The sequence below is a fragment of the Fimicolochytrium jonesii genome (assembly GCF_025526975.1).
Source record: "Fimicolochytrium jonesii strain JEL569 chromosome Unknown EV422scaffold_39, whole genome shotgun sequence".
NCBI classification, from domain to species: Eukaryota; Fungi; Chytridiomycota; class Chytridiomycetes; order Spizellomycetales; family Powellomycetaceae; genus Fimicolochytrium; species Fimicolochytrium jonesii.
The window spans coordinates 162,134-177,373 of record NW_026515706.1 but is presented as its reverse complement, the minus strand read 5'-3'; the positions used below and the strand labels follow the sequence as shown (position 1 = coordinate 177,373).

The 15,240-nt window shown below is 56.4% G+C and overlaps 4 protein-coding genes across 4 annotated transcripts; 2 read left to right on the top strand and 2 right to left on the bottom strand.

Moving 5' to 3' along the window:
• The first annotated feature begins 443 nt into the window (after window positions 1-443).
• EV422DRAFT_299505 (uncharacterized protein) lies at window positions 444-1,968 on the top strand. The gene has a single exon (XM_053066075.1). It carries the CDS (start codon window positions 833-835, stop codon window positions 1,820-1,822), a length of 990 nt encoding a protein of 329 aa, XP_052921205.1. The 5' UTR covers window positions 444-832; the 3' UTR covers window positions 1,823-1,968.
• Window positions 1,969-4,587: 2,619 nt separating this feature from the next.
• EV422DRAFT_546634 (glycosyl transferase family 41-domain-containing protein) lies at window positions 4,588-7,816 on the bottom strand. The gene is made up of 2 exons (XM_053071554.1): window positions 6,540-7,816; window positions 4,588-6,454 (listed from the first exon to the last, which is right to left on the bottom strand). Exons 1-2 carry the CDS (start codon window positions 7,809-7,811, stop codon window positions 4,991-4,993), a joined length of 2,736 nt encoding a protein of 911 aa, XP_052921204.1. The 5' UTR covers window positions 7,812-7,816; the 3' UTR covers window positions 4,588-4,990.
• Window positions 7,817-7,871: 55 nt separating this feature from the next.
• Window positions 7,872-9,350, bottom strand: EV422DRAFT_483160 (uncharacterized protein; the record flags this gene model as incomplete). The annotated part of the gene is made up of 2 exons (XM_053067334.1): window positions 7,872-8,601; window positions 9,070-9,350. Coding segments are annotated over 2 exons (1,011 nt in total), but the record flags the coding sequence as incomplete, so codon positions are not given.
• A 3,936-nt stretch (window positions 9,351-13,286) lies between these two features.
• EV422DRAFT_571974 (uncharacterized protein) lies at window positions 13,287-13,997 on the top strand (the record flags this gene model as incomplete). Its single annotated transcript, XM_053073054.1, has 1 exon — window positions 13,287-13,997. One exon carries the CDS (start codon window positions 13,287-13,289, stop codon window positions 13,995-13,997), a length of 711 nt encoding a protein of 236 aa, XP_052921202.1.
• Window positions 13,998-15,240: the final 1,243 nt, after the last annotated feature.

The window sequence follows — 15,240 nt, the reverse complement described above, 5'->3', positions numbered from 1 at the left end:
CCCGCCAGAGGAAGCCGTGGAACAACGACAACAAGTTCAAGGGGAGGCCGCGGGGGCAGGGTTGAAACGAGGCCCAGCTCTGGCATTCTCAAGAGATTCGGCATACCGAACGCTGGTGGTACCTGTTTTGAGGAATTGCCGTTCACATGATCTTTGACGGGCCTATTCAGGACATCCTTACTGGGGAGAGTTTCCGCCTGGACACGATGACGGCGGAGCCAGCTTGACCCGGCTTTTGCGTTCGATGAGGAACCAGGTTCAGTCATACTGGTCGCCGACAGTCCTACTATTTCTATCAAAGCCTCACTCTTGCCTGCACTCGAACTGGGCAGTCCCAGCAAATACATGCTGCACAAACCAACGAGCGTCCGCCCTCCCTGCGCTCGGAGGAGGTCGATCATACGTTGTGCAGCGGGATGCTACTTCATCAACATATGCTCTACATGGAGCATGTGCTCTATATGGAGCATGTGTTGGCGCTGTACAACATCCCCTGCCAGCGATTGTCCAAGCACGACATGCCTGGGAAACTACGACAATGCTCGTGTCAGGCCTGAGGCAAACATATGCTGGATATTTTCGAGCTCGACATTCTTGAGCTCGACCTTCAACAATACGCTGTGAGGCTTGATGCTACTTCTCCAGCATATGCTCTGCATGGAGCGTATGCCCCCCTCTATATGGAGCATGTGTTGGCGCTGTACAACATCTTGCTGCCAGCGCTGGTGTGGAGACACGATCTTGGAAATCACAACAACGCCTGCCCGTGTCAGGCCCGAGGCACACATAGCCAGCGCGTTTCGACAACCACAGCGCGACTGGTTGGCCCACTATGACCTGCACTGAAGGAGAGAGGATTCCGGATAGCCCAAACAAACTGCAATGGGTCCAAATGGATGGTGAATTGATGTACGAGGCCCCACGAGAACCTTTCACCTGCGCAGGCAACCCTCCCTTCGGATTCACCCGCCCTTCAGATAACGCCGTTCAACACTTGAGGAAAGTGGCCCCACCAGAGTCTGAGGGAAGAGTACAATGGGACTATAAATGCATGCGCTCTGCACTCCCGACTTTGTTTGAGAATGACAAAATCCCCTCCTTTACCGTGGATAGAACACACCTGCAAAGACTAAGCGAAGACGGGGAGTACACGTACGCGGTCTCGACTCAGTTCTACGCCCTCAGGTTGATAATCCTGATTGAGCACGGTCTCAACATCGGCCAACCCGTTGGTTACCCTTTTTGGATTGGTCCAAGATCCCTTGGCGCAGACTTAACGCAAGCTAAAGCCCCTGGTGAAGGGCTTGGTTATAGAACACCTGTAAGTTCGATTGGCAACGTATTTCCTGTCCAGACTTCAATGCTCATATTCTCTCCTGTTTGTTTACCAATGACGGTTCCTAGGACGTTAATCATGAAGCGAGATGAACCCAACCCTGAGATTGGACGACAGCTTGGTGTTGCACTTCGAACTCTGGAAAAAAGAGGTGCGGTTGACCTTGGACCCTTGGCGGCGGCATACCGCATATACCGTGGCGAGTCAGTCAGTTCGATGTCGGAGGAAGACTCGGCAGAATTCATCCTCTGGCTTTTCCACAACATGGATCCACAAGCATTGGGACAGACGGCAGAAACACCCAAGAAAAGTGTCCCAAACCCAAGAAGAGTGGCCGCGACCAAAACCGGCGACCAGTTTGTTTATGACTCGATGTGGCGGCAGAGAACGATTGCTGCAAACGAGGCTATGTGGCGAGCTGGAAGACAAATGTTCGGCCAACACAGTCAGCAACCAAAGGTGTCTAAACGTTTGGGGGCGGACTAGGTAGGATATAGGTTCCTGGCCTTAGACCCTGTCGGCACACGGCATAGGAGCCATTCGCTCATGATTCCCGGACAGTTGTCGCCGGCGTATGTCCCAACTCTCAACGTCACGAGGGAGAGACCCCCAGCAGCAGAACTGGAGCAACTGTGGAGACTTCAGCGTGCAGGAACTGAGAAGGGGGTCGAGAAAGTCAACATCAGGGCAATCTATCCCCTCACCAGGGCATCCTTCGTGTCGGTCGTCAACTACTCCAACCGCAGAACCGGTGACTACGCTGTCAGTGTAGAAATGCTTACATGGGGACCCGATCTTGTATATGGTGGTCTGCGAATGAAGCAAGCATGAGCCTAATCAAGCCCTCTCTGGAAGCAAACCCTGGCCGCGCATATGTCAATCACCCACCGCTGGCCGGGTGTTGTGGCGCGAGCCAGCCACTCACGCACTCTCTCCTAGAGAGAGTCGCGCTGACGAACTTCGCTCCGTCTCTCTGGCTGTGTGAGCAGTACCGACTCCCTGAATCAGTGTTGAAGCTGGAAAACCTTCTCTCCCTCGACGACGACACGTCGCAGATACCAGTCCTTCGCTCATGGCCCGTTGGGAAGAGGAACAAATCCGCCGGCTGCCATCCCCAAACAAAAGCAGGAACTGAGAGAGCGCGTATGCAACGACCAAGTAGAAGAAATTGAGAAAACCCGTGCCTGCCTTTGTAAAAAGATCGACCACTTGCACATCATAGAGGCTCGCCGACGACATTGAACATAAAGAGCTCGCCTTCCTCAGAATGGACGGAGAGGAATAACCCTCACGGTCGAATATCCGAATTGCCGGGTCCTTCAGCCGTGTAAACCTTGTATGAGTCACACTGAGCGCTCAGTGTGATGGAGATGTTGCGCATTGATCGTGACGACTTGGTCCAGACCAAGTCAGATAAACCGGCGTGGCATGGGACCGTTGGTCGATAGCGCAGCGTGGGGCACCCCCAAGGATGAGTATCGTGACGATTCCTGCAGAGGGAGTACCACTGAGTGGGATACTGGAACACATTCAGAGGTTTCCAGCTCACTCAGATGCAACGGGAACGAATGGCTCGGCGGAGGGAAGTGAGCATACTCATGTTCAAATTACTTGGAAGCGAGACAGCGAGAATATGCACGGACTGTCGGAACTGTGACGTTTCCCGCGAGCGCCAACAGCGGTTCCTTCGCCGCCCTCCGTGAGACCGGGGGGGGGGGGGGGGGGGGGGGGGGGGGAGGGGGGGGGGGTTAGGGTAGCCATCCGGGACATCGACCAAGAACGTCTCAACCAGTACGTAACGTCCATGGGACAGCAAGGTTACACCGCAACCTCCATCGTCACACTCTTCGAAAAGGCAGCGGGAGGGACTGCATACGGTATCATCGATGGTGCGCATCGTATTACCGCAGTCAAGGCATTCAACAGAAATACGACATTTGGAGACTCTAGGGTACAAGTCCCCCTACTCAGCTCCCTCTAGACGTATTGACACCCACAAATCTTGTACATACTATGTCTGGTGCAAGCAACAACTCCAAGGACGCCGCGCCTGCTCTTGGCAGAGGCAGAGGCGAACCCAGCGCTGCCGCGGCCGCCACCATGATCAAGACGGCGATTGCGAAGACTCTCAGCAAGCTCACTCCTGAGATGCTTCCCCCGGCGATTGCGAAGACTCTCAGCAAGCTCACTCCTGAGATGCTTCCCGACACTTTCATCCGCCATGGCAAGGCCGGCAGACGGACCGTAGACGGCATTGCCCACCGGGTTACTGGACCAATGCAGACCTTCTGGGTGAGTTCTTGCCTAGCTCTTATTCCGCATATTGCGCTTGTTTGGATGCATCTTTCTGGACAGAAGTCTGACATACTTTTCGCAGCCTCGTGCGCCAAATTTCGTTCAGACGACATACCTTACTTGGGCATGGCCCCACCCCGCATCACATGGAGGAGGAGGAGGATGAGGGTTTGACAGTTGCGAACCGAACACGTGAAAGAAACAGATTTTTCGAACTGAAGAGGTAAAGGACCGCCGCAACGCCACTGTCAAAGAACGCATGGATAAATGCCAACAGCGGGGTTTATCAGGCAGGCATCGTTGGAATGCCTTTTTGCGAGACTGCGCCCGCCCGACATCGACATAGATGGACAAATCACCGAACATCTCCACCAGGGGACATGCAGAGCACTGACCTCAGGATGGATATGCAACGTGTGGAGAGGAAAATGGACAGCAACTTCGCCTCTGTGAACACGCATTTCGCCAGTGTGAACACCCAAACCGGTCGACTAATATTACCGGAGATTTTTATCGATGACGCCAACGGCGGTAACCTACGCAGTGCGTATCACTGCCCTTTAAGGAGGATTCCGGCGCGACGAGGTCAGGAGGCTCTTCATGATATGGCAAATGGGGCCAACGTCTCGGATGTCAGAACAAGGTTCAATTTGAGGCAAAATTCAAAAAGTCCACATGGGAACTACCTGTACCTGTAGCTCAGATGCAAACCAAGCTTTTGGACGACTGGGAAAATTTGCCACTGTGTTTGGGAACGACTCATGATCACAACGAAACCGCTGCATCCCTGACGAGGAAGGTATTATTCAAGGGCAACCGGGCAATTGAGCGAACCCCTCAACGAATGGACAAGCCGGTAGATGATACGATTATAGATCATACATAGTTGGCTGACGACGAGTTTAGGTGTGGCCTTTCCCTTGAATACATATGTTCTACATCCGAACCCATCTGGTCTCTTTTTCATTTGCATACGAGGCGGTCTGCGGATTTGCTCTGTACCTATTTCATCATCTGACCTATTTCATCATCTGTGCGTGGTCTGCGCCCTAACCGTTCCTGGACGGGAGATCCGGATGCGACCTTAGCCATGCACCTTGCACCTCCACCGGCCGACTCAAAAACGGTATATCCACCAGAGTAAACCAGAGCTTCAGAAGATCCACTCAAAAGCACACCTCCATGCCATTCCTTCATAACTACAAACACCGCACCCAAAGTCCACGGGAAAAGAGGGACTGCCACGTGGGTGGTAGGTAGGCTCCCATGCGCAAAAGGGGGTTTTCCCATCTATATACACCAACCACACCCACCAAAAAAAAAAAGGAAGGGCTACAAAGATATCTTGCAAAAGATTATCTACTCCTCATCCCGCACCCACAAACACCTTGACGCGTTCCACATGCCTCTCCGTTGCGGCGCGATACCCCCGGGCTCGACGAGACGGCGGGATTCCGTGTGTGGTGATGCTGCTGCTATCGCCGCTGGTGTTGAGTGGGCGGGTCTCCATTTCCCCGTGTTGAGGGTCATGGCATCGACCGCGCTGGTGGCCGATCCGTACCCGGTCTCGGCTGTCGCGTCATACACCTCCGTCTCATCCCCTTCCTCGGCCTCGTCCTCACGCGCATCTGTACTCGCATCCACATCAAACGGCGTCCGGGGGCCAACCCACCCACCCCGCCTCACCTCCTCGCGGTTCCTCGCCTGCACCCGCCTGAAATCCCGCTCCCACTTGTCCAACGCCTGCACGCACGCGTCCTCGAGGCCTCGTACCCATCGCGGGGTGTCGAACAGCGGGCACGTCTCGCGGTTGAGGAAGATGCGGCGGCGGAGACGGGTCGGGAGGGTTGAGCTGACGGGGGTGAAGATGTGGGTGGTGTGCGTGTACGGCGGGTCGCGGGTGGGGTAGAAGGGGCTGGCGGCTATGGTCGCCATGTTGTTTTTGGTTGGGGTTGGGGAGGAGCCGTTGTGTGCGTTAAGGTCGGTGGTGGGGGTGGTGTAGGTGCTTGTGATGGTAGCAGAGGGATCGTAGCCCGAAGCAGCCGGCGGGGAGATAACCATCGGCGAGAAACTGGACGGCGTGCGTCCATGGGTGTAATACATCTGCCGCGGCGGGGTGCGCTGCTGCTGTTCACCCTGCCCTCTGCTCGACGTGCTCCCCGGCTGGAAATACGACTGCGGTTGTTTCGGCGGCGGCGGCGGCTTATACCCCGCATACAACGGGCTGTTCAACACGCCCGGCGGCTGCGTCGTCTGCCTGCCCCTGCTGCTCACGGGCATCCACTCCCATTTCATCTCCCTCCCCAGTCTGACCGCCACGTCCTCATACTCCCCGTAGCTCTTCACGACCATCCAGTGGCCCAGCAACATCGGGTCCTTGAGCCGATCCACGCCCTCAAGCAGGATGCCTGCGCGCGCTTCCTCAAGGGCCGACACGCCGCCTTTGATGCCTTTGATATCCCCGGGCGTCCAGCTCCCGGTCGCGTACGACACCGACGCACACACCCTCGAACACATCTTGAAATCATACCGCGGGTACGTCACCACCGGTGTCCCCGAAAACAAGATATCCGCCGCAGTGGTATGCGCGTTGCATTCCGGCGTGTCGAGGAACACGTCGGCGATGCGGCCGCGGTGGATATGTAGATGTTTCGGCGCAACGTCGGTGAAGACGACGCGGGAGGCGACGTGGGGACCGTAGAGTTTGTGGGCGAGGGCGAGGAGGTGTTGTTCGCCGGGCGGGGGGAACCGGAGAAGCCAGAGGATGGCGTTTGGGACGCGGTCGAGGATGCGGAGCCATGTCTTATAAATCTCCGGGTCGAGCTATAAACCCCCCAAAAAAAAACCCCCCAATCCTCAGTCCCTGTACTTTCACCCTTCCCATTACCCTCTGATATCCAAAACTGACCTTATAGAGCTGGTTGAAATTCGCATACACAACCGTATCCTCGCTCATCCACGGAAACATCTCCCTGCGCATCTTCAAGCGTCGGACCTGTTCCTGTCTCCACAATCCCAGCTCCTCACTCGTCAGATCCCCATCCTCCCCAGCATCCATCGTGCCCTCCGTGAACTCCGCACACACCTCCTCCACAACCGCATCCCCCTCCTCCCTAAACCCCCACCGGTGATCGTTCACAAAATAGCTCCACGGCATGTACACGCACGCTTCCGTGTACACCCTGTTCCTGTCGTCTCTCCTGACGACCGGGCCGCGGTCGACGGGGAGGGTTTGCATGCTCTTCCGTGTTAACGTCCTCTCCTCTTCGGTCGTGGATGACGACGTGGTGGAGTCGTCGGTGACACGTTTGGTGATACCCTCCCACCAGGGCACCTCGTCGCTCTCGATCGGTTCGCCACACACGAATTTGCGCGGGGTGGCGATCTCGTCGGTGAGGAGGTAGTCGAGCCAGGTGTGTGGGACGGCGTCCATGGTGGTCAACGAGTCGACCAGTTCCTGTCGTGGGGTGATGACATCGGCCGCTTTCCGGGGCTGCCCGGTCTCCCCTCGCTCGCCGGCATCACCGTTCCCGACCGGGTCGCACACACTCCCGCTCCCCATGGTCCCGGCAAAGCCCATGAACTGCATCTGCACCGGCGCCGCCCTCGCCGCAAACACCTCGTTCCGCCCGCCCTTCGTGTACCCGTTCAGGTTGCACAGCACATGCACGCCGTCCGCGACGACGCGTTCCACAATCTGCTGCACGCTCCACCCGCCCACGTCCAGAAACACATCGGCCTCCCGTTCGATCTTGGCGCGGTACGGGGATGCGTCCGAGGGGGACAGGGAGTAGCAGTACACCTTGAAGCGGGTGCGGTCGTGGAGGCCGAACACGGACTGCATGAGGTGCGCGAGCGGGTGGTTGTTGAAGTCGGAGGAGAGGTATCCGATGTGGATGTGCGGGGCCGGTGGCGGGGGCAGCGGGTACGGGTACGGGTACCTCAGGAGTCGGTCCAGCTCGTGTGTCGGCAGACTGCGCCGTGGGCGACGCTGCAATGCCCGGCCGGGCCGCTCGGGGAACCCGGGGAACCAGTCCCCCACCCCGACGTTCCACAGGACCCGTTCGCCGTTCCGCCGACATATCTCGCGGACGTGCCAGGCGGTCAGGCCCGCGTACGTGAAGGTGTGGAACGGCAGGACCGTGGGCACCGTCCTCGGCTTCCCCGCCCGTCGGCCCATCTCCTCCCCCTCCCCGCCCAACTGCCCCTCCACCACCCCCCAGATTTTCCGCAAATTCTCCCCCCTCCCCTCCCACTGACACACAAACAACAGACTGTTCACATAATTACAGAACGCCTCCACAAAATCGGGCTTGACCTCCAACGCCCTGCGATACAGCTCGATGGCCTCCTCGACCCTGCTCAGGTCTTTATACACGTTGGCGAGGTTGGCGAGCGCGATGAAGAAGTCGGGCTGGATCGTGATCGCGCGGAGGTAGCAGTTGATGCCCTCCTGGACCATCCCGCGGTCCTTCAGGGCGCTGCCGAGGTTCGTCAAGAGATGCACGTGGCCCTGCTCCAACGTGAGGCCAAACTCGTACCAGGTGACCGCTTCGCTCAGCCGCTGGCTGGCGAGCAGGATCCCGATGTTGTTGCACGTGTTGGCGTTCGGGAGGATCCCGAGCGCGACGTAGTAGAGTGAGACGGCCAGCGGGACCTGTTGCTGGTCCTGGTAGATCTTGGCCAGCGTCTGCAGCATCCCACTCGCGGTGGCGTTGAACTCCACATTGGTTTTGAGCCCTTTACACATCATCTGCTGATGGAGGGCGCTCAGGGCCAGGTGGGGTGTCACCATCGGCTGCGGCAGCGTCCCGGAGGCCGCTTGTACAAAGGTGTCGTACAACGCCAACCCGATGGCGAGGAGGCCCTTGATGTACTCCCATTTGGCCGCGTCGATGTTGTTGAGGGAGTACATCAGACTCGCCTTGGCGTAGTACAGATCCCGTCTTCGTCCAGGCGTCCACCCCCCGCTATCCCCACCCTGGTTCTGCTTCACTGCGGCGACTTTCCCTCTCTTCCGCTCAATCTCACTCAACACTCGCACGCGTTCCACATCGCCCCCATCGACCCCCGTTAGATCCCCATCGAACCGCAAGTCGGGAGGATACTCCTCCTCCATCGCGCGTTCGTAGTTCGCGTAGACGATCACAGCCTCGTCGAATCGTGCCGAGGCGCTCAGCAGGCCGGCGAGGTTGATGGTGGCGTCCCAGTACTTGGGGCGGATGGAGATGGCGATTTTGTAGTAGTGTTCGGCGAGGGATAAGTTGTCGGAGGGGGAGGGGACGGCGGAGAGGGTGGAGGAGGAGGGGAGGGCGAGCCGGGGGGATGGGTGGGTGGATTGGGCCATTGCCTAATATGAAAAGTTAGGAGTTAGTTCCCATATTTTCACATTCCATAATCATTCTCCATTCATCCCAATCCCACCAAAAAAAAACCACCTCAACTCGAAACCCCAGACGGACAGACAATCTCTCCCACTTACCCGATACGTCGTCCCCAAATTACTAAAAGCCTCCGCAAACCCCGGATCGATACCCAATATACACTCATTATAGTAAAGACTCAGCTGGTGCATATTCAGACTATAACACGTGCACCCCAGCAAAAGCAGTGTGGGCAGATGTGTGGCGTTGAATGCATGTAACTGGGAGAGGATGTTGTAGGCGGATGTGTAGTCGGATTTGTTGTAGAAAGTGTGAGCTAAGGATAGGGCGTTTTCTGTTGGGGGAAAAAAGGATAGGTGGGTGATTAGGTTTTTTGTGGGGTGTGATATGAAATGGGGGAATATGGGGGGGTATGACGTACCGAACCATTCGCGTGAATGAATAGCAGGGTGCTGGTGATGTTGGGGTATGATTGGGACGGTTCCCGCGGCGGCGGGCAGCATCTCCAACCCCGTCCCAGCAACTCCAACTCCAACTCCAATCATCGCCGCAGCGTCCATCCCGAACCCGGTCGTCCCCGTGCCACTCATCTGGTACATGCCTCCTCCGCCGGCCATCCCCGCGTGGCTCATCCCCGCTCCCCCTCCAACCGCATACGACGCCGCAACGTTCACACCCGCATTCACGAGGTTGCCATGCATAGCGGGTTGCACCGAATGCATGCCCGGCTGCATGGAATGGAACAGCACCGGCTGGTAATACAGCCCCTGGCTCGGGACTTGGGTGATACTGGCCGCAAAGTGGGCGAAGGAGGGGCCGGGGTTCATGTTCATGTAGTTGTAATTGTAGGGTATGAAGGGTTGTTGTTGTTGGGGGTGCTGAATGTGTTGTTGAGCGAGGTGTGGTTGATTGTATTGTTGGGGGTGAACAGGAAGGACCATTTGGACGGGGCGCGGGACATGCTGCTGCTGTTGATGCGGGATGACGTGGTGGTGGGAACGTGGTTGGGTCGGGTAAAACACCGTCTGTTGGTGCTGGGATTGTGGGAATGCCGTCTGTTGCTGCTGTATCTGCCCCCCCTGCTGGTAACCCCCTCGGCCGTAACCCCCCTCGTACCCCCCCTGCTGCTGCGGGTTATGCAACACCACCTGCTGCTGCTGTTGTTGCTGAGACTGTTGCTGTAGCTGGAAGGTATCCGCATACCGCACATTCTGGCTCGCATGGTGGTGTGCGCGGGGTGGGGGTTGCAGGGGTGTGTTGTCGTGCCCAGTACCACCTCCGCCGACGCCGCCGACTGCTGGTGTTCCATTCATCCTAGTGCCGTTCAGGGTATATTGCGTATGCTGCTGCTGTGGTTGTTGATTCACGTCCCCCGCTCTCCACGCCGACGACGATGATGACGCCTGGTCCCCCCACTGCTGAGACCTGCTCCCAAACTCGTTCGTCTGCGGTATCGGTCTCCTCAGCGACATATCCCTCCCGGTCTCCACACCCTCTCTCACACCGCCGGCGTCATACCGTCTCCGATCCAGCATACTTTGCACAGGTCCCTGCCCCTCCCCCTCATTCGTGGTATACCCGTTCCCTACCTGTTGTCTGGGCTGTGAAGTGGTGTTGCCCAACGTGTATATCCCTTGCCCCAGCCCCAGCCCCGCCGATCCCGTGACATTGTACGCGTTATCGGCCTCGTCACTCGCGTGTAGCTGTTGCTGGCGCGGGCGAGGCATCGAATAACTCCCAAAATGTTGCTGCGTTTGACGTGACCGCGGTTGGGCGATGACGCGGGTGTTGGCGGCGTTGGAGCTAATCCGTTGCGGCGGTTGTGGTGTTGGGGTGTATTCGGCGGTCGGTGGTCGGTCTACTGCTGGTGTGGGTGTGGGTGTATCGGGAAGGTTGTGGGTGGGCCATTGGGTGAATTCGTTACTCGTCCCAATTTCCAAACCGTCGTGGCGGGTTAGGTACTGTTGCTGTTGTTGTTGTTGGTGAGGGGTTCGATATCGTGTCGGGCCAGAATGAGTGAGATCGTCGATTGGCCATAACAGGTTGGTGTTTGCGCTACTGTCCCTCGGCCCGTGTGCACGGCCGTGGTCATACTCCGTTGGTTTCGCTCGTCGGTTTGCAGCAGCGGTATTAGTACTGTTGTTGTTGTTCCCCGATTGACCCATCATCGCCAAGATCTCGTCGACGCCTGTTAGGGAGGATTCGCGATTGTGGATGGGGAAGGGTGCGAGGGTGGTGGTATTGGTGAGATCTGATGATGCGGAGGTGTTGGTTTGTGGGCTTGTGAGAGCAGACAGAGGGAGGTATGTGTCGTTGACGGAACTGCTGTTGCCCAACATGCTGGTTAGGATGTCGTTGTTGTTGTTGTATGGTTCTGGTGTGTATGAGGAGGGTATCACTAATAGAGGAGAGATTGATAAACCAGCCGGCATGGAAAGCAGTCAGTCACCCATCGACCATGAACACCCATCAACCATCGATTGATCAGATCACGAAATAATATCAGTAAGAACGATTGTTCGCTGTCGCTCACAGTTCGATTCCCCAATTCCCAGTCCCACTGTCCATCCTCCCATTCCACTCTCGTCGCCCCAACTCACCAGCATCCGCAATGGCAACACCAGCCCTGGCACTAAACTCGGCGTAAGAAGTCGGCAGGTCACTCAGTTCGTCTAGTTCGTATATCCCACTCCCACTGGTGTTTTGTTGCGAGGGTTGAACAAATTGCCTCGTGTCGGACGTCCCTAATGTCGGCGCTGAATTGGCTGCAGCCGCTGTACTATTCGTATGTATACTACGCCGTTCTTGTTGTTGTTGTTGTTGCTGGTGCAGTGAGTTCTGTGAATTCGGTTGCTGCTGCTGCTGCTGCTGCTGTTGAGACACCCTTCGCGCGGCGTGGTGCTGTTGCTGAAGGAGTATCCTGCGTGACCAGTGCTCTGGTTGCATTTACGGTCGAGTGTGTTGTAGCGTTGGGTGTGAGGAAAGTGAAAGTGTGTGTGCGGAGTGTGCGAAGGCGGCGGACTTGTGGGGAAAGTGAGTATGTAGGTAGTGCGGGGCCCCAGCGTATGTGAGGAGTAGGATGGCAGTAGGATGCAAACAACAGGCTCCGACTAGCGGTGAGTGAGTGGCCGAGGGAGGGATATCTAGTGGTATGGAGTGGGCATGCCTGCAGCACTGTAGTAAGTGTGTTGTTGTCTTTTGTGCTCAAGCGCCCCGTGGGTATTGCATATGCTTTTTGCGAATAGAGCGCCCGTCTCCCTTTTGCGCGGAGAGTCCTGAGGCCGTGCATAAAAAAGTGGGACTCTCTCTCTTTTGCTTCCGAGCGTCCGAACAGAGGGAGGGAGGGAGGGATGGATGGATGGAGGGAATAATCATCATCATCATCATCATCATCGACTGGGCGCCCAATAAAATGTTCGCACACGCGCCAGGGATACATAGTTCACTTATCCAGGTATTTTTAATTACTACAGTAGTTAATCCTTATGCAGCGCGTTCTCTTCGGAGGGGTTCAACCTGCGTGCATTCGATTGAGACTCCCTCTTATTACATACTGTACTGTACTGTATGTATGTATGTACAGTACAGTAGGGAGGGCTTATAATAAGTGTCCCTTTTGCGCAGTCTCTTTTTCCCACGCTTGGCGCCCCCGCCGTCTTTCCAATGACGATCGCCATGAAAAAGATTAGCATTCGACAGCGCGTTCAACGAACACTGTCAACACTGAGCTCACCAAGGCGAACCGTAAATGTCAGCAGTAAGTCTGAGCAGCAGCGAACGGCCTCCTCCTTGTCCGTCACAAGTACGACGTGTGTAAAGTCCATCTCAGCATAACCTAGTCTGCTCCCATGGTGTTTACAACCCCCTCTATCCAACCCGAATACCCCCAGGCCCTGCAACCCGTCCAGCAAGGGCAGGCAGAGCGGTTATGCTTGATCAAATGGTTCCGCAACCACCCGCGGCGGTCTCACTAAGAAAACCCAACTTTGCCGTCGGGGCCTCCCTTCCTTTTTTGGGTCTCAAACTGGAACCTCCCACAACCCAATTTCGACAGCGCGTCAGAGGCCCTGTCAACCTCAGAATTCAGTGCCTGCGGTTTCAGGCATTCCACCGCCGAACCCTGTACGGAGCGAGCAGGGTCCATAGATACTTATCCCACCATACATTGACTCTGCAGTTGGTCAGTTATTGAAAGTCTGAACTTGTATTGCCCGTTCGACCAGAACAAAGAGCAACTCCACTCTCAGCTTGTTTCCTCCTGGGAAACCACCATGGCGACCCCTTCCGACCCCCCGACCCCGCGCGACGGCTTCCGACATTCACACACACATTGCTACGAAGACGCTACAGTCCAAATTGCTGTCGACGAGTCTCTGCTCAAAAAGTCCTTGCACTATTTCGTCACCAGGTTCGAGGGACCCTGGCTTGAAGCAACGGCAGACGGCGTGATCCGATTGAGAGATATCACGAAGCAAGACTTTACGCTATTCCTGGACGTCATCTACGAACCGCTCAGCGACATGTCGTTCCTACGCGTGCCGCAGGCATTCGCTCTGTTCTTTATTTCCGAGTATTTCCAAGCGCACGAGTTCCGCGACGCAGCACGCGCAGTGCTCGAGAGACGACCAAAACACTGGGGCAACATCCGAGACTTCATGGAAGCACTCAGCAAGCACCCCTCCGACAAACGGTTTGAAAGACTCCGCGCCGAGTGCGTCACATTCCTCATATCCGCCATGGACACACAGTGCGTCCAGGTCCTGTTCTACGCCGAGGCCTATGGGTTCGACGAGCTGCTGGCGGACGACTTCACGTACCTGTGGCCGCATGATGCATATCATGATCCCTACTTCCGCATGCTGTCCCCAGGCCTGCAGATTCGCGTGTTTTTCGATATTGTGCAGGCTGCGTCGAAATGCACGGACGAGTGCCATTGCGCTGGGTGCCCGGTGTTGAATTCTCCTGCGTTGTGGAGCGACTGAGCTTTTGGAATCTATTACGAACCGATCGCACCCGCGAGAGTCGGCGGGCCCATCACTCCCCCCTTTGTCCCCCGCGCCTTCTCCCTCACCCCCCCCCCCGGCAAACACTAGCAGCCACTCCCATGCATCACGCGGCACTGTTAATCAGCACCATTAGGTAGTCTTCCACAAATAGGAGCAATAGTAGCGCTGTGAGAATAAAATAGGGCCAAAGGAGGGAGTTCCCTTAATGCCCCAGCTCATCAGAACTGGGTACTGGGTCATCCGTCTACGCCCTCCCCAGGCATCTCTCATCCCTAGTTCAAACTAAGCTCAACTCTTAAGGAAAAAGAAGCGATGAAGCGTCAACGAAGCATCAATTGGTCCATCCGAATCAACCCTCAACGCAAAACAATGTAAACAAAGGCGAATCCTCTCATTTTCTGATCCCCTCCGTGCGGAGTGTCCGGAGTATCTGAGTGCGTGCCGCTGCGGCCGGCATGGTGTCAAAGCTTTGTGCACGGCACTGTGGAGAAAATCACGAGTTGGGCCGATGCGTTCTTGGGTGGTAGTGTATCCGTGCAGAGGTCGTCGGTTGAGGAGGACCCGGAACTCGTCGAGATGGCGGTAGTCTAGCACGCCTTTCACAGGAGGAAGGAAGAGAGACTGAAAGAACGGATTCAGGTGGAAGCTGCTGTCTCTACCGCTGGTCGAACAAAAGAAAAGCTGCCGATGTCACATTTCGACAGCGCGTCTCGTTCTGACCCGCTGTCAATGCCTCCGCCGCCCAGAATAGCTGCAAAGTGGAGACTGCTTACCGCACAAGGCGAAGACATTCCTTCGGAGTCGCGGGAGGCTGTGGTGCAATCAGCCGACGTTTTACCGCCCGAAGGTCAACCGTGATGTGCGCCCAGGCCGGGCTGCGGTCAAGGGAGCAATATGATGTCAAACTTGCAACGATTTGGGAGCCGTCAAGGCATCAAAGGCACCGGTTCAAAAACCGGGTGCACTGCGACATTTTCCTCCCCAAATAGAGCACCATAGTCCATGTGTTTGCACGGTAGCGGGAGCAAGACGTCGGAATTGAGGAAGCCTGCAAGCACACGTCCTAGTTACTGAGTTCGAAGCCACTGGTGCCCAAGCCCACAAGGACAATCGAACTTCTTCCGCCGTAGTGTTTGAACTTCCTCTCCGAGACCTGAATCTGAATCACCAAGGCCAAAGTCAGCGATATTCCTGTCTATATGGCCATCGTGGAGCGTAG